Below are 23,973 nucleotides of genomic sequence, written 5' to 3'. Positions count from 1 at the left end.
GAGAGGCGGCAGGATTCAGGGTCAGACTCTGTGGGGAATCCAGGCTTCTGGGAGGAGGTAGAAAGCCACCTGCCATCGGACCCCTGAGGAGGCCAGGCAGGTGGGCAGCTCATAAGCTTGGCATCCAGCCTGGAGCTGGGTTCCTTCCAGCCGGTGCTCCTGCGACTTATCTGAATGTAGGTAGTGAGATCAACAGCCAGGTGCGTTGGCACACATCTGTAATTCTGGGTACTCAGGAGGCTGAGGCAGGAGGATCTAAAGTGTTTTTTTTGTTTTTTTTTTTTTTGGTATCGGGGATTGAACTGGGGTCCTTGTGCTTGCACAGCAAGCACCAAAACCACTGAGCTAAATCTCCAGCCCAGGAGAATCTGAAGTTTGAGGCCATCTTGGGGGGACTTATCAAGACATTGCCTCGAAATAAAATAAAAATTTAAAAAAGGACTAGGGGTACAGTTCAGTGGTAGAGCACTTTTCAATCCCCAGGACTGGAAAAGAAAGGACAGATAAGATGGGTTGCAGGTCAAGATCACCTCCAGGGCCCCAGCAACAGGCCGAGATGGAGACGAGGGGCTTCCTCCAGAGAGGGAGCAGGAAGGAGCAGACAGGTGGGTTGGTGGTGAAAGTGTCAGAGGAAGAGAGCAGGGTGGCTGAGTTTGGGGTGTCAGGTGGGGGAGCGGTGGGAGGAGGGGAAGGAGAGGCCCGGGTGGCAGTCAGTGTGAGGCCCTCGGGCAGCTCATGAAGGCTCCGGGAGCAGAGGACAAAGAATTTCAGAGGCAGGGTGGCCCATCTGCAAGAGACCAGAAGCTGGGTAAAAAGGAATGGGCCGCAAGCTAGGAGAGGACAGTGGCTGGTGGGTGACAGAAAGGGGACAGGTGGAAGATCCTCCTTCCAGGATCCAGGTTCTCTCCCTCAGCCCAGGCTGCAGAAAGACCTGAGCTACAAACATCCTTACACACACATACACACACGCCCCGGGAGGGGTGGGGGGTCTCGGGTCCTAGTGTGCACGAGCTGCTCCTGGAAAAGCAGATCTATTTACCCCGTGGAGCGCTTCGAGTTCCCGGGGCCTGGAGGCCGGGTGAGGCCGACAAGGAGTGAGGGCCTGGAGATGTGGGGCAGGGGTCCCCAGAGGTGAAGCCACCCCCCCCCCCTCTACCCCGGAGCTGCTGGCCATGGCCAGGTGGCTCACTGCTGACTCCTGTGGGGAAACCGTCTTTTGGGGCAAGTGAGTCAGGTTGGGCTTGGGTGCTCCCTGTGGACATCCCACGTGAGTATGGTGCTGGGTACTGCGCAGAGAGAAAGACGGGCTTTACAAACGCATGGCGGGTGTCACTGCGTGGGCATGACTTTGTTCACTGAGGCCCAGAATCCCTCAGGAACCCCGTAAGGTTTTAGGGCAGACCAAAGGCAGGGGGAACCCCAGGGGTTGCACGTGGGTTTGGAGAACTTGCGGTTCTCACGCGTTTTCCAACCGCGTGCACGGCGGGGACCAGTGCCGCAGGGTGACACCGTGAAACCCAGACGTGGGGACCCGCGGCCCCGGGGGAGGCTGCACCCCTCTCGTCACGGCGCGCCCTGAGCGCTCGAAGCCCCCGGCCGCACTCCGTGTGCACGTGCGACCCCCTCTCACGGACCCCGGGACCCCCGCTCCCGCAGAGGCCGCGCGGCGACGCACGCGGCCACCCCTAACCCTGCACCGCGCGCCCCGCCGTGGGGGGCCAGAGAGCACACAGAACACAACCCGCTTTGAAAATGTTAACCTCTCTTTTACAGATCTCACTGTACACAAGAGCGGAACTTCCGCGCCGAGGACAACCTGCAGGCGCATGTGCCGGACTGTGGGCCCGCGCTGGGCGATGCGGGACTTGGGTTCGGGAAAGTGCCGAAACTTCCCGAGCCTTCCGGGCCGCGCAGGCGCCCAGAGGCCGGCGCGGCGGCTATGGGGGAAGGGGACACGGTCCTTCCGCGCGCCGAGTCTGCGCGCCCCCGGTAGAGGGGCGTGGCGTGGCCAGGGCGCAGGCGCAGGCGCGCTGCCGCGGCGGCGGTTGGGGAGGGCTCTTCCGGAAGGTTCCGGAGGCTTCTGGAAAAGGCGGCGCGCGCTGGGCGGGCCCGCCGCTATATAAGGGAGGCGCGGGGGTGGGGAGCCAGTTGCTTCAGCGTCTCGGAGCTGCTTCGTCGCGTATCCTGTGCGTGCTTAGCCAAGGTGCGGGCTCTGGGGGCCGCGACTGTGGAGGGGTTGCTGGGCGGTCGTGCTGACGGGGAGCGGGGCTGTGCCGGAGCGGAGGCTTCTCCGCTTGGGTTCTGGCGGCCTCCCTGCCCTCGGGGACGGGTGCGCGGCCTGCCCGCGACGGAAGCAGCCGCGCGGGAGGAGGCCGCCATGGCGGAGCGGCCGCCCCCGCCCGCCGAGGGAAGGAGAAGCGGGGCGGCCGCGGGCGGCGTGCGCGGGGCCGCTCCAGGCCCACGGCCTCCCCGCGGCGAGCACACGCGCCCGGCCATTGCCGCAATCCGAAATGAGGTCATCCCTTTGTCAGCGGCCGCCCTGCTCGGTTCGCTTTCCTTTAGTTTCACGTTTCTTAAAGCCGCGCTTGCCGAACACTGTTGCTGAGGGCGGTGGGGGTCGTTGTGGTGGCGTCGCGTGCTTAAAGCGGTGAGGTGTCGGTTCCAGATGCCGGAGGAGACCCAGACACAGGACCAGCCCATGGAGGAGGAGGAGGTGGAGACGTTCGCCTTCCAGGCAGAAATCGCGCAGTTGATGTCACTGATCATTAACACTTTCTACTCGAACAAAGAGATCTTCCTGAGGGAGCTGATTTCAAATTCGTCAGATGTAAGTTCCTTGGCAGTGGAGGAGAGGGGTTGGTTTTAGTTCACGTTGAGGGTGTATGCTTGACGTGTTGTCTTTATCTCTAGGCTCTGGACAAAATTAGGTATGAAAGCCTGACAGATCCCAGTAAGCTGGATTCTGGCAAGGAACTGCACATTAATCTTATTCCAAACAAACAAGATCGCACCCTCACCATCGTGGATACTGGGATCGGAATGACCAAGGCCGACTTGATCAATAACCTGGGCACCATCGCCAAGTCGGGGACCAAGGCTTTCATGGAGGCTTTGCAGGCTGGCGCTGACATATCCATGATTGGCCAGTTTGGTGTGGGTTTCTACTCTGCCTACTTGGTTGCTGAGAAGGTGACTGTGATCACAAAGCATAACGATGATGAGCAGTATGCCTGGGAATCTTCAGCAGGCGGGTCCTTCACAGTGAGGACTGACACAGGTAGCCACGTGGTAGGAAAAGTGTTTCGGTCACACGTGGGTTGGGTGCTGCACACGTGGGACCCTTGAAAGTGCTGTGGAGCTGTCAGAACTTTTGTTTGCCCAACTTAATTTGGGTAAAGAGCTTAAAGGATGTAGGAGCTGTTGTATATGTAGCCTTTAGGCTTACTTAGGGTGTTGGGTGTGGTAGGGGTGAATTGTTTGCATTTTTTTACCAATCTTTATTTGGTCCTTGAGATTTAAATTCAGTCCATTTCTTTTGCTTTTTCAGGTGAACCTATGGGCCGAGGAACAAAGGTTATCCTGCATCTGAAAGAAGACCAGACTGAGTACTTGGAAGAAAGAAGAATAAAAGAGATAGTGAAGAAACATTCTCAGTTTATTGGTTATCCTATTACTCTCTTTGTAAGTGCCCTTGTTGCTGTGAAATCAATTCCTCTACCTTGATAACTGAAGGGCTGAACTAAACTTCTTCCTTGGGTTTGTGGAGGACCTATGCTGTGTGTGTGTTTGTATGATGGTTTTTGAAACCAGGGTTTGAATCCAGGACTTTTGGTCTGAGCTACAGTCCCAGTTCTTTGCCAAGTTGTAAAATAGCCCAAGCTGGGTTTCTCCTGCCTCAGCCTTTCAGAATGCTGAGATTATTCCTGCAATACCACACCTAGTTCCATACTTGTTTGAAACTAATCTGAAACCGGTTTGAAACCTAAGCATTAAAGGCCTGCCTGTTTAATTGTAAAGATACCTAGAGTTCCAAAGACAGATCTAATATTGATGAGCTTTCTTGTGCCTTTCAGCTTAGCTAATGTGGGCTTTGGTGTGGAAGCCGCCACTCCTTTGTCTCCCCATTAGTATTTGTGGTTGTACTCTCACCACCTGCCCATCCCCTTACTGGGGATTGAACCTAGGGCCTTCACCCTGAACTACGTTCTAGTGCCCTCACATCCTTAAATTTCTGAATGTCTTGAGCTTTTCAGGCTGTTGTTGAACTTGCTGTCCTCTTGCCTCAGGTTCCCAGGAAAGTGCCCAGTTTACCTTTCACTTTCATGGTTCAGAGGTGAAGTGACTTTGTATCTTTTTTGTTTAGGTGGAGAAGGAACGAGATAAAGAAGTGAGTGATGATGAAGCTGAAGAAAAGGAAGATAAAGAGGGAGATAAAGAAAAAGAAGAGAAGGAGTCTGATGACAAACCTGAAATAGAAGATGTTGGATCTGACGAAGAAGAAGAAGAAAAAAAGGATGGTGACAAGAAAAAGAAGAAGAAGATTAAAGAAAAGTACATAGATCAGGAAGAACTGAACAAAACGAAGCCCATTTGGACCAGAAACCCTGATGATATTACTAATGAGGAGTATGGGGAGTTCTATAAGAGCCTGACCAACGATTGGGAGGATCACCTGGCAGTGAAGGTGAGTGCTGCTGAGTGCTTCAGGGCTGTCTGCACATTGTCAGGTCACTTTGAAAGTTGGTAGTGTCGCCTTCCTTACTCTTGGGTCTGTGTAAGTGCAATTGTGCATCTGTTGAGTAGCTTAGTAAAAGTTGCTTCCATTGACACTGTGTTTTATTGCAGCATTTTTCCGTTGAAGGACAGTTAGAATTCAGAGCTCTGCTTTTTGTCCCACGACGGGCTCCTTTTGACCTATTTGAAAACAGAAAGAAGAAGAACAACATTAAGTTGTACGTCCGGAGAGTTTTCATCATGGACAACTGTGAGGAGCTGATCCCTGAGTACCTGAGTGAGTATATGGAGGGAATCTGAACTGCCTGTTCCAGGCGGCTTCATCTCTGTGGGGGTTTTTTTGGTACTGGGGATTGAACTTAGTTAGGACCCTTGTGCTTGCGAGGCAGGTGGTACCACTGAGCTACAATCCTGGCCTTTCATCTCTGCTTTTTTGAGAATTGTCAGTTTTTCCCCTCAGATTGATGGGAATACTTTGGTGGTGTTTTTACAGATTTCATTAGAGGAGTGGTGGACTCTGAGGATCTCCCTTTAAATATTTCCCGGGAAATGTTGCAACAGAGCAAAATTTTGAAAGTCATCAGAAAGAATTTGGTCAAAAAGTGCTTAGAATTGTTCACTGAACTGGCAGAAGATAAGGAGAACTACAAGAAGTTCTACGAGCAGTTTTCTAAGAATATAAAGGTTGGTGTGAACACATTGAACTGATAACTAGCAGTTTTTAAACTGGCCTCATTTTATTTACTTTTTTTTTTTGGTACCAGCGATCGAACTCAGGACCTTACAATTGAGAGGAAGGCAGGAGAACCACTGAGCTAAATCCTGGGCCCTAAACTGGCTTTATTTCAAATGATTTTTTTAAGTGCAGGGAAACCTAACACTCAGTGCTTTGTTTCAGCTTGGAATACATGAAGATTCTCAGAATCGGAAGAAGCTTTCAGAGCTGTTACGCTACTACACATCCGCTTCTGGGGACGAGATGGTTTCCCTGAAGGACTACTGCACCAGGATGAAGGAGAACCAGAAGCACATCTATTACATCACAGGTAGTCCCGGGACAGGGCCTGTTGTAGTTGAAATCACTTTTTTCTCCTAATGTTATGAAGACCATGGGTGTGTTGTCTGGATGGCACTGTGTTGTGTGTAAATTACTGTCGCTGGTGTTGATGTAGGTAAGATACTGAATGTGAAGTAGGTCACGGCTGTGTGCTTAACAGCTCGTGCTTAAGCATTTGACCCAGCCAGACAGGAGTCAAAAGTGCGTCCAGGTGAGACTGTTAAGGACTAAAGTAATTGTGTATCTCAGGTGAAACCAAGGACCAAGTAGCTAACTCTGCCTTTGTGGAACGCCTTCGGAAGCATGGTTTAGAAGTGATCTATATGATCGAGCCCATTGACGAGTACTGTGTGCAGCAGCTGAAGGAGTTTGAGGGGAAAACTTTAGTGTCTGTCACCAAGGAGGGCTTGGAACTTCCAGAAGATGAAGAGGAGAAAAAGAAACAGGAAGAGAAAAAGACAAAGTTTGAAAACCTCTGCAAGATCATGAAAGACATCTTGGAGAAAAAGGTTGAAAAGGTATGTGAATAATCAACATTTCCTGACTTTTCCAAGGTGTATTAAATTCAGTCATACCAGCCCCACCTGGACCTAAAGAAAAATCAAGCTTTTGCATTCAGTGATGTTTATGGCTCTTGATGACCCTACATTGGCAGATAGTTGCCGTTTTGCTCCCCTGCTACTTAAGTTCCTTAGCCTGCCTTTAAAGCTTGAGGGGAGGCTTGAAGTAGCAGGTCTTGAGGCCTACTCATGACTTGCGACTCGTTACAGGTGGTTGTGTCGAACCGATTGGTGACGTCCCCGTGCTGTATTGTCACAAGCACGTATGGCTGGACGGCAAACATGGAGAGAATCATGAAAGCCCAAGCCCTAAGAGACAACTCAACGATGGGTTATATGGCAGCAAAGAAGCACCTGGAGATCAACCCTGACCACTCCATCATTGAGACCTTGAGGCAAAAGGCCGAGGCTGACAAGAATGACAAGTCTGTGAAGGATCTGGTCATCTTGCTGTATGAAACCGCGCTCTTGTCCTCTGGCTTCAGTCTGGAGGACCCCCAGACGCATGCCAACAGGATCTACAGGATGATCAAGCTGGGGCTCGGTGAGCAGGGGAGGGGAGAGGCGGAGTGGGGGAGAGCTCTGAGCTGCACAGTCGCGTAGCTCAGTGCTAGAGCACCTAGCCAGCACGTGGGATCCTGAGCTAGCCCTAACCCTGAACCACCAAATAATGACGCTCTTCTAGCCTGCTTGGGAAATACTATTTTTATAAGGGTAAACGGGGTCTTCTGACCGAGCATTAATTTTTCTTTTGGTACGTACCAGGAATTGAACTGTGTCTTAAAAATGGGTGTAAGCCAGTAATAAACCCTGATGTGAATTTTATTTCCCAAAAAAAGGTATTGATGAGGATGACCCCACCACTGATGAAACCACTGCTGCTGTCACTGAAGAGATGCCGCCCCTCGAAGGAGACGACGATACTTCACGGATGGAAGAAGTCGACTAAGCTCTTCCAAAGAACGACTTGATGCTGCTCAGTACTTTACCTTCATTCCCGCTGATAATCTGTTTTCAAGGGTTTTTTGTTAACATTGTATGGCATGACAACTGCTTACGGGGAAGATAAGATTTCTTTTTTCTTTTAAGTAATGCTGTGATACATTAGGCACTAAAGCAGAGCTAGCAGTGCCTTTCACCTTGGTTTGTTCTAACAGGTTGACTTGTAACTTACTGTTAATTTTGTGAGGTCTAAGTGTGTAGTTACCAGGCTGGATTCCTTAGTGTAGACCAAATCTTCTGTCTGAAGTGTGTTGAGCTATCTTGGTGTTTAAAGGAATATTTGTTACAATAGCTTGAGTTTTCCTCTTGTAGGATCTACTTTTTAAAACTTTTCCCCTGTAGTTTCAATTCTGCATGTACTAGGCTTCTAGAAATAAGTTAAACAACTTGATGGCAGAAACTCCATGGGGTTTGTTTTCCAAAGAAAAGTATTGTTTAGAGGAATAAACTAAACTTCCCCTGAATACCACAGTGCTGTTGGAAGGATAATTTGAAACAAGGCCTGTGAGTGGGGATGGAGTGCCCAGGTCACCTGCTCTAAGAGGTAACATACAGGTAACTTTAAAAAGTGTGGCAGCATCTTACTCTGGGTGTGTGGGGTGTTAGGTAGCACAAGTGGCCCCAGAATGTTGAAAACAACCACATGGTCTGCCAGCAAATTGAGGGGCCACTTCTAGGGTGTTTTTTTTGGGGGGTGGTACTGGAGATAGAACTCGTGCCCTTGCACTTGCAAGGCCTCCGGCGGTGCCACTGAGCTACATCCCTGGCCCTCTTGGTTGTTCTTAAAAGCAGGATCTAGGCTGGGGATGTAGCTCTGGTTCCGCCGCCTCCCGTGAAAGCCCACGGTCCGGAGTTCAGTCCCCAGTACCAAAACAAAATACTGGATCTAAGTTTGTAGTTCATGCTGCCCTTAAACTCACAGCCTGGGCTGTCCTGACTCCTGAGGATCTCCTGCCTCAGCCTGCTGAGTGCTGGGGTTACTGACATGCACAGCCTTTGGGGGCCCAGTGGCGGGGGCCGGGGGAGCTGGGTGGCAGCAGTGGCTGCCCTGAGCACAGGGGCCTTTTGCAAAGTGTGGAACACCTGCAGGTGTGGGTGAGGGACATGAAGGGTGTCAGATGTGGCCCCTGTGACTCCACCCTGTCACAGCTGTGCCTCACACGTGTGAGGCGGGCTCTCCCAAGTTGCTCCTTGCTCCCCTCTGGTGCGGGTGTCATATCTGATGTGCATTCTCCCCACTGGGACTTATCTGCTCAGCAGGGTTTGAACCTAGGGCCTGATGTGCACCAGGTGAGGGCCCACCCACTGCTGACAGCAGCTGAGATGCTGTGGTGGGTGCAGCGTCTCGGCTCCTGGTCTGGGGGCCCTGGGGTCTTGAATAGATGGCGGGAAGTGGGAGCCTTCCATCCTGCAAGTGGTGACGCGGTTAGCATGGTGATGACGGTGGTGAGCAGGCAGAGAAGAGAGGAGAGGACAGGAAGGTTTGGCTCCCCTGCTTGGGCCTGGGTCCTAAGGTCTTGGGTTCCTTGAGGTGATAAATGAGGAACTGACTCCTAAACCTGATAATCTGCTGTTTGCTTACTGAAGGATGTGCAGAAAGGCCGGTGACTCCCTCACCAAGTCAGCTGGGGCGCAGCTCAACACAGAGCACCTTGCCTTGCGTAAGGAGGCGCTCTGGGTTCTAGCCTTTTTGCACCATCTGGAAATTCGTCGGAAGTTGGTTGAGCTGGTGGCCCAGCCTGTGATTTCTTGGCACTTGAGGCAGAGGCAGGAGGATCACCACAAATTCAAGGCCAACCTGAAGTGCACAGACCCTTGTCTCCAGTAAAGTTGAAGGAGTCAAACTTGATTAAAAATGGCTGAGGGTGTAGGGCAATGCAAAGGTTTTGGGCACTGTTCCAACTGCAGCTTTTACGAGTTGGTGTAACCGCTCTGGAGCTGTCCGCTCAGAACCCTGTGCTGGACAGAGCTGCCAGGAGATGTGCCCAGCCTTGGGACGGGACCAGTGCCAACTTTCTCTGGACTGAACCTGGGGACTACTGAGCTGAATTCCCAGTACCTTGTTTGCTTTTTGAGACGGGGGGGTCTCAGTAGTTCAGGCTGCTGTGGACCTCGTGGCCCCTGGTGAAGGCCAGGAGGACAGGAGGTGCCGCCACTCACAGCAGGCCCCTGTGTTTCCCAGGCTGGCTGGGGCGTAATCCTGGCTGGCTGTCCACATCCCTCATTTCGCTGGCCTTGGGGAGAGGGGCAAGGAGCAGGCTCGACCTCACCTGGATCTCTGGGGACCCAAGAGGCCTGTTGGATCCGGGTGGTTTGGGCCTTGAGCCCAGGGTTGCCTCCTGGCTGGGCTGGGCTTTCCTTGGCAGTTGTTCAACTTAACAGTGTTGTGCAATTATTGCACTTCACATCACCTTTCTCCCTCACCTCTGCATTCAGGAAGGTGAGAGGAATGCCCTTCATGCCCTGGGCACAATGGCCCATGCCTATAGTCCTAGCACTGGCAGGCTGAGGCAGGAGGATCCCAAGTTTGAGCTCAGCCTGGGCAGTTTAACAATTTAGCAAGACCCTATCGAAAAGGGCTGGGGATGCAGCTCAGTGCAAAGGCCCTGAGTCCAGTCCCCAGTGCTGAAAGTCTTGGTGCCAGTCTGCTAGGCTGTCTGAGCACTGTCCTGACTCTGCTTCCATATCCCTCTGCAGAGAGCCCCTTCTGCACACCCCCACCCCCCACCTCCATGTGTCCACCTCCCACTCCTGCCCACCTGCCCCACGTGGGCAGCACCAGGCTCCAGTGTGGATGGGACAGCTGGTTCGCTGCTGATGGGTTCTCTTCCAGGACGGCAATTGTTTAAATTGGTTTGAATCCCCTCTATTGCCTGTGGGCCTCCCCGCCGCACCTACGAGGCTCAGCTCTGAAAGTGGGTTGCAGGTTCTTCCTCTGGGGGAAAAGCAGGGTCCTCCCTGGAAGTGCGCTGGGAGTCACCAGTATGAACACAGTGGCATGGCGCAGACCGCAGTGCTACCACATGGGAGCATGTGTCACTTGAGTGCCCTCCTTGCAGCCCTGAGGGCCTCTTGAGCTTGACCAGCAAAGTTCTAGAGCCGGAAATGGAATGGGCTCCAAAAAGAACCAGTTTTAGATCCCAGGTTAAAAACAAACCTAGTCAGAATTTAAAAATTGGTAAGTCAAGGCTGGTGGTGCATCCCTGTAATCCCAGCACTCAGAAGGCTGAGGCAGGAGGATCGTGATTTTGAGGATTGAACCCAGGGCCTTTGTACTGAGCTACGTTCCCAGCCTTTTTAAATTTTTTTTTTTTTTTTTAGTATCAGGGATCGAACTCAGGACCTTTCACTTTCGAGGAACCACTGAGCTACATCCTCAGCCCGGAGTGCTGGGGTTAAAGGTGTGCACCACCTTGCCCATCTGGGCTTCAGCCATTCTGATGTCTCCTTGCTCTGGCGTCTGTTTTTGCCCCTGGACTTCCTGTTGTTCACTTGTCCTTGCTCTACTTGAGCCTCAGCAGTGCTTGTGCTTAGCGCCTGCGGGGCCCTGAGTTCAGCCCCAGTGGGGTAGAGTGGGCTGGCCAGGCGGTGGCCAGGTCAAAGGTGTGGACAGCCCTGGGGGCACGGGCCGGGCAGGACGTGGCAGCGGGGCACTCAGGTCTCAGGCTGCTGCCCGTGGCGCCTGCACACTGGTTGCCGAGGCTCCTGTGATGTCACACAGCTGGGCCGTCTGGGCCAGCTGCCCCCTCGGCTCGGGTCGCTCTGGGCACAGTGTGGCCACCCCCGCCCTGGAAGGTGAGTGCCTTGGACCCCGGACCCCGACCTTAGACAAAGGTCACGGCCGCCCCACCTGACCCCCAGGAGACCTCAAGCTGGACGCCTGCGGGGCAGGGCCGGAGAGGCCGCGGTGCTCTCCCTGCCCCAGGCTGGGGCCTTGGGAAGGGCAGCTGGCTGGACACTCTCCTCCCTCCTCGACACACCAGTTCTGGGTGGCCACTAGGAATTTGCCTGCGGAGGTTAGCAGTGGCTTTGTGCCAGCACGCAGTGTTTCCGAAGTGTGATCTCATCTGAGGCAGTTTCCTAGAGCAGAGTGGGTGTGTGTCCATGTATGGGACTTGAAATAAGCCATCGGCCTGGGCCTAGTCCTGAACTGTGCTGCTTCCGGTTGCAGAACTTTGGGATCTGGTGGGTTCTATTTTGTTTTCCTCTTTTTTGAGACAGGGTCTCCCTATGCAGTTCAGGCTGGCCTTGAACTCACAGCCATCCTCCTGCCTCAGCCTCCCAAATGCTGGGATTACAGGTGTGTGCCGCCATGCTCGGGCCCTCCAGGGGCTGGCCCACAAACCCAAAGTACAGTGGCCGTCCCTAGAGGGGTCGTCCCCTGAGAGGACTGGCCATCAAAGCTTTGGACCTTGAGAGGTGGCTTTCACCTTTATTCTGGTGGTAGCCAGGGGTGGTGGTTGCACGCCTGTGACCCCAGCACTCAGGAGGCTGAGGCAGGAGGATTGCTGCCCATTCAAGGCTATCCTGGGCTACCCAGCAAGACCCCGTCTAAAAAAACAAACAGGTGTTCACAGTCGGGCTGTGCATGTTAAGAAGTGTGCACACATGTGACTTGGCAGTGGGAGCCCCAGGGGAGGTGGGGAGCAGCGTCAGAGAGAGGACCCATCCTGATGTCCTGATTCCTTCTGCCCCAGACCTGGGTTAATCCCTGGCCGCCCTGTGCGGAAAGCAGCTTAGCGAGGAGCCCACTAAGGTGCCACCAGACTGCCCTGGCCCAAGCTCTGGTTTTGTGCTGTGATTCTGTGCATTTATTCTGTTGCTCTGAGGGGCAGCTCCACCAGGAGAAGGCAGCTCATGGGTGACGCTGGGCCCCAATAGTCCAGGTGATGCCAGGGAAGACTGCTGAGTCCGCCCTGCCAGGTTTGTGTTCCCTACAATGGGATGAATTCTAGGAACAGTGGAGGCTGAGTGGGAAGAAGTCTTGCTTTGTAGTGCAGGCTGCCTTCTCCTGCCTCAGCCTCCCGAGTGCTGGCATTACAGGTGCCGCCATGGCTGTCCCATATTTTCTTTCCAGGGCCAGGGAGCTTCCTGCCTGCAGCCCCACCCCCACCTCCCAGACCCCGAATTTCTTCATTGGTTCCTGTGCTGCTGGGCCGGGCTGACTGAGGCCCCTCTAGGACGCACATCTCATGTTCTTGCATGCAGACCCAGAAGGCACAGCCGGACCGTGTGATAGACACTTACTTGTTCATATTTATTTGTGATCCTGAGGGCTGAACTCAGGGCTATCTCACGGAGCTATGTCCCAGCCCTTTCTAATTTCTACATTTTGAGACAAGGTCTCCCTAAGTTGCCCAGGTGAGACTTGAACTTTTGATTCTCCTGCCTTAGCCTTCCAAAGTACTAGAATTACAGGCATGCACCACCACATCTGGTCTTACTGTTTTGAGGAAGCTCCATCCTTTTCCACTGTAGTTGTATTAATTCATGTTCTGATCAACTTGGCTCACACCTATAGTTCCACGCTCTGCAAAGCTGAGGCAGGAAGACTCGGTCCTGCCTGGGGAACTTAGACCATGTCTCAAAAAAAAAAATAGCTAACAACATCCAGCTTTGTTGGGGGAGCAAAAGATAGGGCCTTGCTATGTAACCCAAGCTGGTCTCTAACCCATGATCCTCCTGCCTCAGGCTCCCAAGTACAGCAGCATCTTGCTTGGGCGGAAAGGGCGGGTCATCTTGCGGAAGGGGCCGCCACGGGGCGGAGCCTGAAGGCAGGAGGCCTGACCCTGGCTGAGGCCGGAAGTCAGCACCGAGGGTCGGAGGAGGGCCTGGCTCGAGTGGGTAAGGGCTTGCAGTGCTGGTGCGGCCTGCCAGGGATGTGCGTGCGTGCGTGCGTGCGTGTGTGTGTGTGTGTGTGTGTGTCTCACATGTGCACGCGCATGTGCGCTGCCCCTCTGGCTGGCTGTACCAGGGCGTCTGTTGTTGGCTGGAAACCCAGCCCAAGCGCCTGTCCAAGCCCTGACTTACATCTATGAGACTCATTTCTTTTTCTTGCTTTTTTTCACTGCTAAGATGGAGCCCAGGGCCTCGTGCTTGGCAGGCACGTGTTCTACCGCTGAGCCACGTTCTCAGCCTCTTTTTAAAATCTTATTTTGCGGGCCGGGGATTTAGCTCAGTGGTTCCAGTGCCTGTCTTGCAAGTGCAAGGTCCCAAGTTTGATCCCCGGTACACCCCCAAAATAAATAAAATTTTATTTTGAGACAGAATCTCACTAAGTGGGACTGGCAACCCTCCTGCCTCAGCCTCCCCAGTAGCTGGGGTTGCAGGCAAGCAACTACCATGTCTGGCTGCGGAAACATTTCTAACTAAGTCCTCTGTCTTGCACAGCTTGGTGCCACTGTAACAGGAGGCCAGAGGCCAGGTATTTTATAAAAGGCAAAAATTGATTTCTTAGCTTGGCATGGTGGTGCATGCCTGTGATCCTAGCACTTGGGAGCTGAGGCAGGAGGATCTCAGGTCCAAGCCCAGCCTGATGACTTAGTGAGACCCTTTCTGAACATAAAATTAAAAAGAAAATACTAGAAAATCCATTCCCTCCTTTCTTCCTTTCTTCCTCCTTCTCCTTTTTTTTTAGCACTGAGGTTGAATCCTAGGCCTTCACATTGAGCTAAATTCCCAGGCTTTTTAAAATTCCTCCCCAAGTTCGATCCCTGTTACCAAAAAAAAAAAAAAAAAAAAGTTGCCCAGGCTGGGGTTGAAGCTGGGATGCTCCTGCCTCAGCTGGCCGAGTGTTGGACCCCTGGGTGAGCCCCGCCATCCCTGGTCTCTTTTTTTTTGGTGCCGGAGATCGAACTTGGGTCCTTGGGCTTGTGAGGCAGGCAGAGGAACCATTGAACTAAATCCCGGGCCCTGTCCTTGGTTTCTGTCTAATGCTGTTGCATTAGGAATTGTGTTGGGCTGGGGATTTAGCTCAGTGGTGCCACCACCTGCCTTGAAAGCAGAAGGACCCAAGTTGGATCCCCAGTGCCAAAAGAAAAAAAAAAAAGAGGAATTGTGTTGTTTGGTTGTGGTTGCTTTGCTTTGCTTTTTTGAGGCAGGGTCTCACCATGTAGCCCAGGCTGGCCTTGGCAGTGACCCTCCTGCCTCAGCCTACAGGCGTGCGCCACCATGGCTGGCTTGGTTTGGGGCAGAGCAGGTGCCCTCGCCCTCTGGCAGACGCTCACAGCTGAGCCCCCATGTGCAGTCAGAGCCACGTGTGGCCCCCAGGGGCCCGGAGGACAGCGAAAGTCAGGGGGTGAGGACAGACAGTGACCACAGTAGAGCAGGATGCAGGGTGGGGGAGCTGTGAGGGATGTGCGTGTGCACACGTGTGCAAAGGGTGTTGCAGTGTGAGCACTGCCTTGAGACCACAGCACTTGGGAGGCTGAGGCAGGAGGATGGTGAGTTTGAGCCAGCCTGGGCAGGTTAGTGACTTAGCAGGACCTTGGCTCAAAGCAAGAACAAGAAGGGGCGGGATTGGCTCAGCACAGGGCCTGGCTCCTGCCCGCGTGGGGCGGGGCAGCTGAATGGAGGGTCTCCCTGGGTGTGGAGCTCGTGTGGGCGCGGGGCTGCGTGACTGCCTGAGGACCAGGTGTCTTCGGGCCCTGTGCCCTCTGGGGTGACAGCCTGGCGGCACCGCACACTGTCTCAGGCTGGCTGGTGGGCTCGAGAGCGAGGGCCGCAAGCAGGGAGGGGAGTGAGGAGGAAGCCGGCCTTTCCGGACTTCCAGCCTCCCTGACTCAGTTTCCCCGGCAGCTGACATCTTCACACTGCCCAGGCGCTTCCTCCCGGTCCCGACCCCGACGAGGACCCAGGCCCGGGACCCAGGCCGCTGTCTGCTCACAGCTGGCGTGCGGGGGTGGCTCAAGCAGCACTGAGTTTTTCAAAACAAGCTGTGCCTGGTGTCCCACGCCTGGAATAATCAAGGCACTCTGGGAGGCTGAGGCAGGAGGGTCACAAGCTCAGCCCAGCCCAGGGGAGCTAGCCAGTCCCTGTGTCAAGATTTTTGAAAAGGGGGTGGGGCTGTACTCAGTGTGAGGGCCCAGGGTCCAAACCCCAATGCTGCAAAGCAGACACCAAAACCCCACGCACACTATGTGGCTGGGCCTCCTCTTCTGCATCGGGGCGGGATGGGGCCGGGCGGAGCAGCCCTCCCTGCTTGTCCCTGGTCCCTCATGGTGCCATGCTCAGAACGAGCCTGGTGGCAACAAAGGCGGGAGGGGTTGCTGCCCTGGCCAGCGGCAGTGGGCAGTGGGTTTGGGGCGCTAAGGGCCTTGGGCGCAGGCGCTGCTCGATGGGTGGAGACACAGCCTGGGCCATTGGTGTAGCGACCTGGGGGCAGGGGGGGCCGAGGCTCTGTCCCTGCCTGAGCTGGTGCCAGCCCTTGTTTGGAGTTAGGGCATCACTATGGAGCCCAGGCTGGCCCGGAACTCGGGATCCTCCTGCCCCAGCCTCCCGGGTGCTGGGATCATGACAGGCGCTTCTCCTCTGTGGTGTGCCGCTCTCACCCACTGCCCCAGTTGATGGACGAGGAAAACGTTGGGCCAAACACTGGGCAGGCCTGCTCAGACCATCCAGGCCACCAGAAAGTGACTGCGCCACTCGGGCCAGCAAGGCCAAGGGAGGCCGATGCCTCGGCCATGTCCGGAGGGCAGAGTGGGCACCAAGGCCGAGACCACCCCAGGACTGGGGACTTGGGGGTGGCGCTTCTCTGTGCCCCCTCGCTTCCCCATAGGCCTCAACACCGCCTCCGCCCAGGAGCCCGAGGACTGGGTGACAGGAGGCCCCGGGCCCAGCTGCAGCCTCCACTTCTCCTGGTGAGTGCGGAGGGCAGCTGTGGGCCCCGCTCCTCCCTGCTCTGTGGGTTTCTGGTTCCGGGGACTTTTGTTGTTAACAACCTCACGCTTCTTAGGAAATGCGGCTTTGTGTTACCTGGGCACGCCATTCCCGGGATTAAATCCCCCTGGGCTTTGATTCACGTGTAACGAAAAAGCAGCCGCAGGCAGTAGCAGCACGCATCTGTAGTCTGAGCACGTGGGAGGCTGAGGCAGGTGGGTTGAGTTCAAGGCCAGCCTGGACCCTGTCTCCAAACTCAAAACAAAAAACAAGGAAGAGGCTCGGGGAGTGGTGGCTTCCAGCTTCCCACCCAAGTAGATCCCGGGACCCCAGGGCCTGCGAGTCTCCAGGGAGCTCGCTGGGCTGAGCAATGCATTACACTGCAGCTTTATTTCAACTCAAAACTTTTTCCCCCTACAAACCTCCTTTGCAAAGCCCCTGGGTTGATCTTGTGAGGTGTTAACTTTGTCACAAATTCGCCTGGTTGTTCAGGGCTTTGGTTTTAGTTTTTTGAGATGTGGTCTCACTATGTAGCCCGGGCTGGCCTTGAACTCATGGCGATCCTCCTGCCTCAGCCTCCTGAGTGCTGGGATCACAGGCGTGTACCACCACGCTGGGCATGGGCTCTGGGTTTTGACATAGATGTGCTATGGCCTCTGCCACCATGATGAAGACAGAAGGCTCCGGAAAGTCCCTCCCCACCTGACTCTGATCACTTTGTCCCCGACACTCAAATGTTTCTCTAGTGAGTCGAGGCCCCTTGCCCCCTGCATCAGGGCCAAACTCAGTGCCACCTGGGCTGGGGCCAGCAGCTTCCAGAAGCGGCAGAGGAACTCGTGCTGCCACCTCTAGGTGCCTCCTGTGGCCCTCCCCGTTCGTGGGGTGGGGCCGGGCCCCCAGGCCTTGGTCACCCAGCTTGCTGGCCTGGCTCCCATGGGCGTCTGTCTCTCCTCCTCGCCTCTGGGTGTTCAAGGCAGGACGCCATCAAGCTGAGCCCACCTGGGCACCTCGTGACTTAGCCAAACCCTTCTGGGAATAAAAGGCAGAGGGCCGAGCAGCACCCAGTGCTGCAGGCAGGAAAGACAAGCAGGGAGGCGAGCTGCTCGCACCCTGGCCGGGCCGGAAGGGGACCTGGTTCCTGCCGGAATCCGGGGCAGAACCAGGGCCAACACGTCAGACACGGGTCACCTCTGTCCCTCCCTGTGGTGGTGAGCCCTCATCCGGCCCCCAGGGCTCAGGCTGCAGAGCGGCTTCTGCCTGTTCTCCCCTCCGAGGCCGGGCCCCATGAGCCCCCACGGCTGGCCGAAAGGCAGCAGAGAGCAGCAGCCCAGCCTCTCGCCCAGGTCACCCACCTGGCCGAAGCCATCTGGAGAGAGGTGAGTGATAGCGTAGCCCAGCACCCGCCTCTGCTCTTCAGGGGACAGTGGGGCCCCGGAGGGTGGGGTCCAGGGGCCACCCGGGCTTCAAGCTCTGTGGGGACAGCAGCCCCAGCTGCCTCAGGAGTCGCCTGTGTGTGGCTGTGGTCACTCCTGAGGTTCGTTTCCTTTCTGAGAACCAGGGATGGAACCCAGGCCTTCACACTGAGCTACAGCCACAGCCCTGTTTTTAGTCTTTTATTGTGGGGCAGGGTCTCGCTAAATTGCCCAGGTTGGGCTCAAACTTACGGTCTTCCTGCCTCAGCCTCCTCATGTGCTGGGATTACAGGCTCGCACTGCCATGCGGGGCTGTTTTTTTTCCCCCAGTGTTGGAGATTGAGCCAGGCTTGGTGCACATGTGAGCCATATCTTAGCTTCATGTTATACTTTAGAAGAAAGTACACCTTTTTTTGAGACAAGGCCTCGGTACGTAGTCCAGGCAGGCCAGCCTCAAACTCACCTTGTAGGCCAGGCAGGCTTGACCTTGTGACCCTCCTGCCTGAGCCTCCTGAGTATTGGGATTGTAGGTGTATGCCACCACACCTGGCTTGAATTTTTTTTTAATAGGAAAAAGAAAAAAGCATGACTCAAAGTAGTTTGTCTGGCAGATTAATTGCAAACCTGTAAAGATTTAGCTAATCCTCAAATTAATGTCAATTAGCTGGGCATGGAGGTGCATGTCTGAAATCCCAGTACTCTGGGAGGCTGAGGCAGGAGTACTGCAAATTCAAGCCCAGCCTGGGCAGCCTAGGGAGACCCATGTCAGACTATAATCTAAAGACAGGGCTGGGGATAAACTCCGTGTGAAGGCACTGGGCTTAATCCCGTGTCGGAAAGAGCCTGCGGCCCAATTCTGATGGTCCGGACCCTTGGCTGGTGGTCACCGAGGCCCAGGGTTGCTGTGGATGCTGGGCCGGCCCCTGGGAGTGGCTGCTCGGACTTGAGCTCTGAAGAAAGAGCTCACCACGCATGGTGGTGGCGGCGGGCGGTGGACTGGACCGAACAGTTCTGACCACTTCAGGGCTAGCGCAGTGTCCATGGACTTCGGCTCGTTTTCACGCTGACCTCTGCCGAACAGACGAGCAACAGCTGTGTGAGATGAGGGTGGGCAGATGAGGGTAGGCAGTGGCCGGGGGGCGGAGGCAGTCGGTCAAAATAAGAGCGGGGAGCTGTGGTGCACTCTGCAGTCTCAGCCCTCGGGAGGCTGAGGCAGGAGGATCGGAAGTCGAGGTCAGCCTGGATTATGTGACAAGGTCCCCGCGTCTCCAAAAACCAGCAAGTCAAAAAAAAAATACATTTAACGGTCCGGGGATGTAGCTCAGTGGTGCCACCGGCTGCCTCGCAAGCGCAAGGTCCTGAGTTCGATCCCCAGTACCAAAAAAAAAACATTTAAAAATTCAGAAAGAGGCAGCGAGCTCTGGGAGGTTTTCATGACCTAAGTGAAGAAGGCTGGTGGGGTCCCAGGCACAAGTGCACCCTGAGTGCCACTTGCTGAAGCCGTGGTCAGAAGAGGGACACTGGGGACTGGAGCCACCAGTCGGCCTCCCTGGAGGATGTGGTGTCCTGGGGACGTCCCCACAGGCAGTGGGACTGTTGTGCCCAGATTTCGAGGTCCCCAAAGACCACCAAGGAGCCGATTCCGATGTAAACACTTGAGGGTCGTTTATTCAAGCTCGAGCAGGGACTCCCAACCGTCACCGCCGCAGCGGGTCAAGATTGAGAGCCCTGACTCCAAATCAGCAGGGGTTTTTATAGTAGTTACAGCAAGGTTCTAGATTGGCAATTAAACCTGATTGGTTGTGCCTTGCGTACCCAAGCTGCAAACGGTTACACCTGGGACATTGGGGTAGCTGTTGCCAGGGGACGGCTGAACACTTATCACAAGCAGGTGGGCAAAGTACATCTTGTGGTTTTAGGTCTCACAGGACCTTGAGCCCCAAATGAAGGGACGTGGACACTGCCTGCGCTGCGCAGGTCAGTGGCAGGGCACGGCAGCTCTCCCGCCTTTTTGGCGTGCTTCAGCTTTTTCAGGACAGTCACTGCCAGGGCCTCTTGGAGGGGAAAGGGGAGGGACGGGAGTCTGGGGGTCCGGAACCCCGGCTCCCAGTTCCCTGCGGGCCCTGCGGTGGCCCGGCCGCTTCTGGGGTCGGAGTTTGGAGCAGTTCTCACGCTGGCTTCCGCATCTCAGCCTCAGCAGCTCAGCTCGGGGCCGGGGGCGGGGCGGGGCCCCGCCCTGCTTCCAGGCACCAGCACTGTTGGTCTGGCCGGGAGGGGGCGCTCTGCTCCTGGGCAAATCCGCTGGGTGGGGCCTCAGGCTTTTTGGGGTGCGGAGCAGCAGTGGAGCCACTTTGCTTTGAGACAGGGCCTCACTATGTCTCCCGGGGCCTTCAGTGCCTGGGCTTGCATCCTCCTCCCTCACCCTCCCTCACCGCTGGACGACCCACAGATGCCACTGTGCCAGCCATTTGATCTCACGCAGTTTAAGATTCAGCCAGGTGCTGTGCGTGGCTCATGCCTTAATCCCAGCACTCGGAGGCTGAGGCAGGAGGATTGCATACTGGGATCAATCCCAGTGTTCAGAAGAAAAAAGTCATAGTCATCGGTGAGGCAGATCAGATCACACAAAGCTCGCCGACCTGTGATGGAGGCGGGCTGTCTGCCCTGCCGTGCTGCTCGCCAGAGCCTGCTGACGGCAGAAATCCTCTCCCATCAGCTGTTAGATCCAGTCAGAGACTCGGAGGAGACCCCAGGCCTGCAGGCGCCCTGGCCAAACGCTTGTTGGGTGCTGGGCCAAAGCCTCAGGGGAAGCTGGTGTGTCAGACTCGGCAGCACCTGCTGCCCTGGAAGCCAGTGACATGGATGTGCAGGCCACAGGCGAGGTGAAGCTGCCCCCGGAGCCCCCCCAATGCTGGCAGACATCCGCCCAGCAGAGCCAGGGGGACATGACCACCACCCAGACTCGGGGGTGAGCGGGACAAGGGCCCCAAGCTCTCACTTTTCAAGAGGAAACAGGAACTTTTTTTTTTTTTTGAAACTGGAACTTTTACTTGCAGAGCCGGAAAAAAGAGAAAGAACTACTATGTGGCCTAACCCAGGTGAGCACTCAGGTCAGGGAGGGGCGGGGTGGGGCGGGCCCAGGGGCAAAGCTGACCCATGTGCCTCAGTTCCCAAAAACAGCTCCTTGGAAAATAACCAGTCTTGGAAACTAGAGATCAAAACTCGCCCAATCAGTCTGTCCTCACCCGACCTGCCTTAAGAGTAGCCGCCGAGCAAGGGGCCAGGCCTGGTGGCACCCAGCTGTGATCCCAGCAATCTAGGAGGCTGAGGCAGGAGCATCAAGAGTTCAAGGCCAGCTCAGAAAGTAGCAAGACCCTGTCTCAAAAAGCCCACCACCAAACCAAACCAAGTCCCTGAAGGCCCTGTGTGGCTCACCCTGGCTCTTTCCTCGTTTTCCCCAGTACTGGGAACTGAAGCCCTGCTGCCCTACCACTGAGCTACTTTATTTCTGGATAGGGTTTCCCTAAAGCGCTAGAGGCCAGTTCTACACCAGTCCGAAGGCCCCAGGGGCTGGTTGGGGGGGCGCCCTGGGGCTCCTCTTGTTGCCTTCCCCTCCCGAATCCCAGTCCTGCTTGGCCAGGCTCGGGCTGGGGTCAGGGTAGGGCTGCGCGGGCAGCGCAGTGTGGGGGCTGACCATCTTCCTGTCTCCGCAGGCAGGTGGGCGTGGAGACTGGTGCTGACACCCCCATCTTATACCCCTGTCCATCGGTCCTGCCCTCCAGCCTGGTGCCCACCCCTGCCCAAGGGCCACATTCCCAAGTGCAATAAAGGAAGCCACAGGCAGCTGCTGCTCTGCACGCTTCCCGCCTTCTGCCTGAACACCCTGCTGGGAGCAGGGCTGGTGGGGACAGTGCTGCCTGGCCCCTGACCGCAGGAGGCGGAGGTGCAGCCCTGGCCCACGGGCTCCCAGGGCCCCTCTCAGGGCCTGGACTGTGTTGTGGGTGCTGGACACTCCTGACCTGGCTCACTGTCCCTGCACGTCCTGTGGCCAGGGCTATTTCCTGTCAGCCTTGCTCTGGTTCCCCCGCCTCCGGCCTTTTGGGGGTAACGGACAGGACGGTGCTGCTGCTAGGACCAAGTGGCCTCAGTGCTCGGGGCCTGTGCTGCTCTAGGGCTGCGACTGTGTTGTCCCCTCGAAGGCACTGTCCTCTGCATGCCTGGCCATGCTGGGGACAGGACAGGTGGTGGAGCTGAAGGAGACACCTGGCTCTGAGGGCCAGCTGGGCCCAGGAGCGCCCTGGCCCCCTGTGGCTGTCTGCGTGGCTGCAAAAGAGCCTGTTCTTCAGGCAGAGCCTGGGGGAGGCTGGGGTGCAGCTGGAGGAGACCAGAGCCGGGTCACAGTTAGGGTTTTATTTCATAAAACAGCGCCAGCTCCCTAAAAACGGCCACTCTGTCCGCGAGTCCACTGTTCCCACCATCAGCCTTGCTCCACTTCCGCCCACTCAGACCCGCCACTTCCCCTCCGAGTCCACACGTGCCCACGGTCACTCGGTGCACAGGACGGCCACGCCGCGCTCGTAGAAGCTCCGCGGGTCCTCCTTGGTGGCGATCTCGAAGTCCACGGTGAAGATGAGGTCGGCCCGGGTGAAGTTCAGGTAGACAGGCAGGGTCACCTGCAGGACAGGGAGGAGGCTGGCGGTGGGCCTGGGACGAGGGCCCTGTGCTGGGGGGACGTGGGCACCGCAGGGCTCCCCGTGCAGAGCAGGGCCGCCGCACTCACCACGCTGGCCGCCTTCTCGGCGTTCGTCTGCTTGACCCAGCGCAGCTGCGTCAGCGGGAGGACGGTGGAGATGGCGTTGGACAGCGACAGTTTGTTGTTACTGCAGGTGGCGCCCTGCAGCTTCAGGCCTGCGGGTGGGAGGAGGGTGACTCCGGTCCCCAGCAGGGACACTGGGGGCAGCGGGGAGCCAGGCCCAGGCCCACGCCTCACCTGTGACCCCAAAGCTGCAGGCGTCCAGGGTGGCGCTCTGGGCGGTGGTGATGTTGACTTCCAGGCACAGCTCCTCCAGCGACCAGCTGTTGGCCTGGGCCACGTACTGCCTGGTGGCCGTGATGTAGGCCTCGGGCACGAACAGGCCGCCCAAGCACACGTGGATGTTCTGTGGGGAGCGGGCGGGTGGCTTGGTCAGGCAGGCCGAGGACAGCGAGGCAGCGCGGCCCAGCCTGGTGCCCCCAGCTGCCTGCCCACCTTGAGCTCTTTGGCGCCGCCTGACGCGGCTGCCTGCGAGATGCTCTGCAGCTGCTTGATGCGCTCACTGAAGTCGGACACCCACTGGATGACGGTCATGCCTGCTGGCACGGTGTAGTGCGACCAGCTCTGGGGCAGGATGCCTGCGTGCGGATGTGGGATGTGGGAGGAGACCGGGCTGGGCTGCTGCCGGCCCCGCGGTCCCGGGAGCCCAGCCATGCCCCTGCCCGTCATGCCCAAGGGGCCAGGGAGGCGCTGGACCCACAGCCAGCTCAAACCGCAGCCCAGGTGTCCTGTCGGTCGTGCCCGGGGGTGAGGGGCAGCAGCAGAACCCAAGCCCAGCTCTGCGCTGGCCCCAGCAAGCTGCTGGGGGCTCCTGGCAGCTCCCGTGGGGAACGGGCCCCGCCCCCCTTCCCTGCTTGACGCCCCGGAGCACAGCTGGGAACCGCCTCCACCCCAGGGGCCCCGGCGGCCCTCAGGTTCCACGGCCAGAGCAGAGCGGAGCAGAGCGGAGCAGAGCGGAGCGCCGGGGCGGCCGGGCCCACCTTTGACCAGCGCGTTGATGAGCGTGCGCAGGTAGTTGGTCTGCTTCTTCTGGCCCTCGCACACCCGCACCGCGTCCGCCAGGTCCTGGCGCACAACCCGCAGCAGCTTTGCACCCATCTTCACCTCTCTCTCGAAGAACCGGAAGAGAGGGTCCTGGCGGGGGGCGGGCAGCGGTGAGGGACGGGAGCACGGCAGGGGCCACGCGGCCAGCTGGGCTGGCGCCCTTGAGGGAAGGCTGCTCTGCCCCTTGACGTCCTTTATCCCGCGGGAGCTGGCGGGGCGCTGGGGCCTGTTTCAAGGGCCACGCAGCTGGGTGCGGGGGCGCACACCTCTCACCCCAGCACGGTGGGAGGCTGAGGCAGGAGGACCTCAAGTTGGAGTCTGCCTAAGGAACTTGGCGAGATGCCGCATCAAGATAAAAATCGAGGGCCGGGGATGTAGCCCCGTGGTTCCGTCCCCTGCCTCCCAAGCGCAAGAACCTGACTTCGATCCCCGGTACCAAAAAGAAAAAATAAAAAAATAAAAAGAATAAAAATA

At 56.5% G+C, this 23,973-nt stretch overlaps 3 protein-coding genes across 6 annotated transcripts in view; 2 read left to right on the top strand and 1 right to left on the bottom strand.

Annotated features, from left to right (window-relative positions):
* Positions 1 to 2,038: 2,038 nt before the first annotated feature.
* Hsp90aa1 (heat shock protein 90 alpha family class A member 1) lies at positions 2,039 to 7,817 on the top strand. Its single transcript, XM_004836934.3, has 11 exons — positions 2,039 to 2,203; positions 2,666 to 2,827; positions 2,911 to 3,277; positions 3,548 to 3,681; positions 4,364 to 4,684; positions 4,846 to 5,011; positions 5,228 to 5,418; positions 5,633 to 5,780; positions 6,041 to 6,309; positions 6,562 to 6,895; positions 7,191 to 7,817. The coding sequence occupies exons 2-11, from the start codon at positions 2,666 to 2,668 to the stop codon at positions 7,298 to 7,300; spliced, it is 2,202 nt and encodes a 733-aa protein (XP_004836991.1). The 5' UTR covers positions 2,039 to 2,203; the 3' UTR covers positions 7,301 to 7,817.
* A 184-nt stretch (positions 7,818 to 8,001) lies between these two features.
* LOC106007897 (uncharacterized) lies at positions 8,002 to 21,898 on the top strand. Of its 4 annotated transcripts, none has more exons than XR_015444959.1 (6): positions 8,002 to 16,211; positions 17,462 to 17,606; positions 19,562 to 19,619; positions 20,359 to 20,610; positions 20,699 to 20,740; positions 21,356 to 21,495. XR_015444959.1 is itself a non-coding variant. In XM_021244073.2 (6 exons), the coding sequence occupies exons 1-5, from the start codon at positions 16,024 to 16,026 to the stop codon at positions 20,733 to 20,735; spliced, it is 594 nt and encodes a 197-aa protein (XP_021099732.2). In that variant the 5' UTR covers positions 8,002 to 16,023; the 3' UTR covers positions 20,736 to 20,740; positions 21,356 to 21,495. The 4 variants fall into 4 exon arrangements, 3 of the variants coding, with proteins under 3 accessions (XP_021099732.2, XP_021099728.2, XP_021099739.1); XM_021244073.2 differs by having other exon boundaries at positions 20,359 to 20,524; XM_021244069.2 differs by lacking the exon at positions 20,359 to 20,610 and having other exon boundaries at positions 21,356 to 21,898.
* A 139-nt stretch (positions 21,899 to 22,037) lies between these two features.
* Dync1h1 (dynein cytoplasmic 1 heavy chain 1) overlaps positions 22,038 to 23,973 on the bottom strand; it is a 57,424-nt gene continuing 55,488 nt past the window's right edge. The window contains exons 74-78 of the mRNA XM_004836935.3: positions 23,436 to 23,589; positions 22,891 to 23,033; positions 22,633 to 22,801; positions 22,423 to 22,550; positions 22,038 to 22,315 (exon numbers count right to left, since the gene is read on the bottom strand). Coding sequence (XP_004836992.1) covers positions 22,187 to 22,315; positions 22,423 to 22,550; positions 22,633 to 22,801; positions 22,891 to 23,033; positions 23,436 to 23,589 — 723 coding nt within the window. The 3' untranslated portion in view covers positions 22,038 to 22,186. The remainder of the gene's footprint in view (positions 22,316 to 22,422; positions 22,551 to 22,632; positions 22,802 to 22,890; positions 23,034 to 23,435; positions 23,590 to 23,973) is intronic.

This window comes from Heterocephalus glaber, unplaced genomic scaffold (genome assembly GCF_053883595.1).
Source record: "Heterocephalus glaber isolate CG9 unplaced genomic scaffold, H.glaber_assembly_v1.0 deba00001608, whole genome shotgun sequence".
NCBI classification, from domain to species: domain Eukaryota; kingdom Metazoa; phylum Chordata; class Mammalia; order Rodentia; family Bathyergidae; genus Heterocephalus; species Heterocephalus glaber.
Note: the sequence above shows the minus strand (reverse complement) of the source record. Positions and strands in the feature narration are given on the sequence as shown.

Bases quoted from the DNA above. Each gene is read 5' to 3' on its own strand.
- LOC106007897 (XM_021244069.2), top strand. From the start codon at position 16,024: ATGCCTCGGCCATGTCCGGAGGGCAGAGTGGGCACCAAGGCCGAGACC. The intron at 19,620-20,698 runs GTCAGTGGCAGG...TTTTACTTGCAG, and splicing joins ACACTGCCTGCGCTGCGCAG to AGCCGGAAAAAAGAGAAAGA. The intron at 20,741-21,355 runs GTGAGCACTCAG...CTGTCTCCGCAG, and splicing joins TACTATGTGGCCTAACCCAG to GCAGGTGGGCGTGGAGACTG.
- Hsp90aa1 (XM_004836934.3), top strand. From the start codon at position 2,666: ATGCCGGAGGAGACCCAGACACAGGACCAGCCCATGGAGGAGGAGGAG. The intron at 5,781-6,040 runs GTAGTCCCGGGA...TGTGTATCTCAG, and splicing joins GCACATCTATTACATCACAG to GTGAAACCAAGGACCAAGTA. The intron at 6,896-7,190 runs GTGAGCAGGGGA...TCCCAAAAAAAG, and splicing joins GATGATCAAGCTGGGGCTCG to GTATTGATGAGGATGACCCC.